Genomic DNA, 1,411 nt, shown 5'->3' with positions numbered 1-1,411 from the left:
ATCGCCAAGGCAGCCTGCCAGGGTGGCTGTACGCTGCTGTACGCCCGGGTACTCCTGCACAATGCCGCGCGCCCCACAGACCGACATGACTCTCCCCCCTCCCCCCCTCCCGCCTCTCCTTCTCTCTCTATCTCTCTCTCGTTGTCTGTCTCTGTCTATTTCACGCTCACACACACACACGCTCAAGCGTCCGTTGGCAAATACGTCGTTTGCGCCACGAGTTCGTTGCTGCGCGTCAGCGTCAAGCGAGCGGGATTAGATTCTTAGCAGTGATCCCACTTTCTAGGGGGGCTGTTGGCTGGGGCGCGAGGCCGATCGCGAGTCGAGTTCACTTACACCGTTGAGGGGGCGGCGGCCGGGCCGCTTATATTGCTTTGTGTGTCGCTCTGGCGGGCGGTGTTGGTGGTCGTGTCGCCCCGCCCCCCGCCCCTACCTCCCCCGCGCCGAGCCAGACGCCCTCAAAGACACCATGAATAGTCAGGCCCGACTGAGCCGAGAACGGGCGCATGCTAATCGAACACCTCCGGAAGTGTTTAGGAGAGCGGGGCGCGGTGGGTGTGGAGGCGGAGGTACCGAGTCGGCCCCCGCTCCGCGGCTTGGCTGAGGGGTGCGGGCCTATGCCGGTGATGGCTTGGCCCGGATGGGAATGGAGGGAATGGGTGCTGGTTCTGGTTGGGATCGTCCCGAGGAAGGGGTGGAGGGCGCGGGCCCGAGCGAGAGGAAATGGAGAAATGAATCGGGCCGCTCTGGCTCGGTGCCCTCCCAACATTGCTGGCTCAAACAGGGGGCCACGAAGACACTCACCTCTTTCCGAGACCGAAGGCGTACCGCCGCTCGTTGGGTAGTCGCTTGCCAAGCCCGAAGGAATAGTCCCTGCCGCTCCTCTTGCCCAGGCCGAACTCGTAGGCGCGGGCTCTCTTGCCGAGTCCGAACTCGTAGGCGCGAGTCCGCTTGCCCAGGCCAAACTCGTATGCGCGTGACCGCTTGCCAAGGCCAAACTCGTATGCGCGCGACCGTTTGCCCAGGCCGAACTCGTAGGCGCGGGCTCTCTTGCCGAGCCCGAACTCGTAGGCGCGTCTCTTGCCCAGGCCGAACTCGTAGGCCCGCCGCTTACCCAGGCCGAACTCGTAGGCTCGTCGCTTGCCCAGGCCGAACTCGTAGGCGCGAGCCCGCTTGCCCAGCCCGAACTGGTACATGGACGAGGCGCGCTTGTCCTCTTCCAGTTGGTCGTCGTCCAGCCGGTCGTCGGTTAGCGCCTCCTGCAACAGCACAGCACAACCCGTCAGGCGACATGAAAGCGAGCTCACTCACAGCACCTCCCCAGCCTCCCTAGCGCGAAGGGCGCAGGCAGACGGATCGCATGCGGGACAATATCCCGCGCCCCGCGTGCCTCGCCCCGCCCCGCCTCGCC

The 1,411-nt window shown here is 65.2% G+C and overlaps 1 protein-coding gene across 1 annotated transcript in view; it reads right to left on the bottom strand.

Moving 5' to 3' along the window:
* The window catches only part of LOC113214698 (allatostatins), a 6,086-nt gene extending 4,815 nt beyond the window's left edge, over nucleotides 1-1,271 (bottom strand). The window contains exon 1 of the mRNA XM_052264639.1: nucleotides 805-1,271. Coding sequence (XP_052120599.1) covers nucleotides 805-1,196 — 392 coding nt within the window. The 5' untranslated portion in view covers nucleotides 1,197-1,271. The remainder of the gene's footprint in view (nucleotides 1-804) is intronic.
* Nucleotides 1,272-1,411: the final 140 nt, after the last annotated feature.

The sequence above is a fragment of the Frankliniella occidentalis genome, unplaced genomic scaffold (genome assembly GCF_000697945.3).
Source record: "Frankliniella occidentalis isolate FOCC.00 unplaced genomic scaffold, Focc_3.1 Scaffold20, whole genome shotgun sequence".
Classification (NCBI taxonomy): domain Eukaryota; kingdom Metazoa; phylum Arthropoda; class Insecta; order Thysanoptera; family Thripidae; genus Frankliniella; species Frankliniella occidentalis.
Note: the sequence above shows the minus strand (reverse complement) of the source record. Positions and strands in the feature narration are given on the sequence as shown.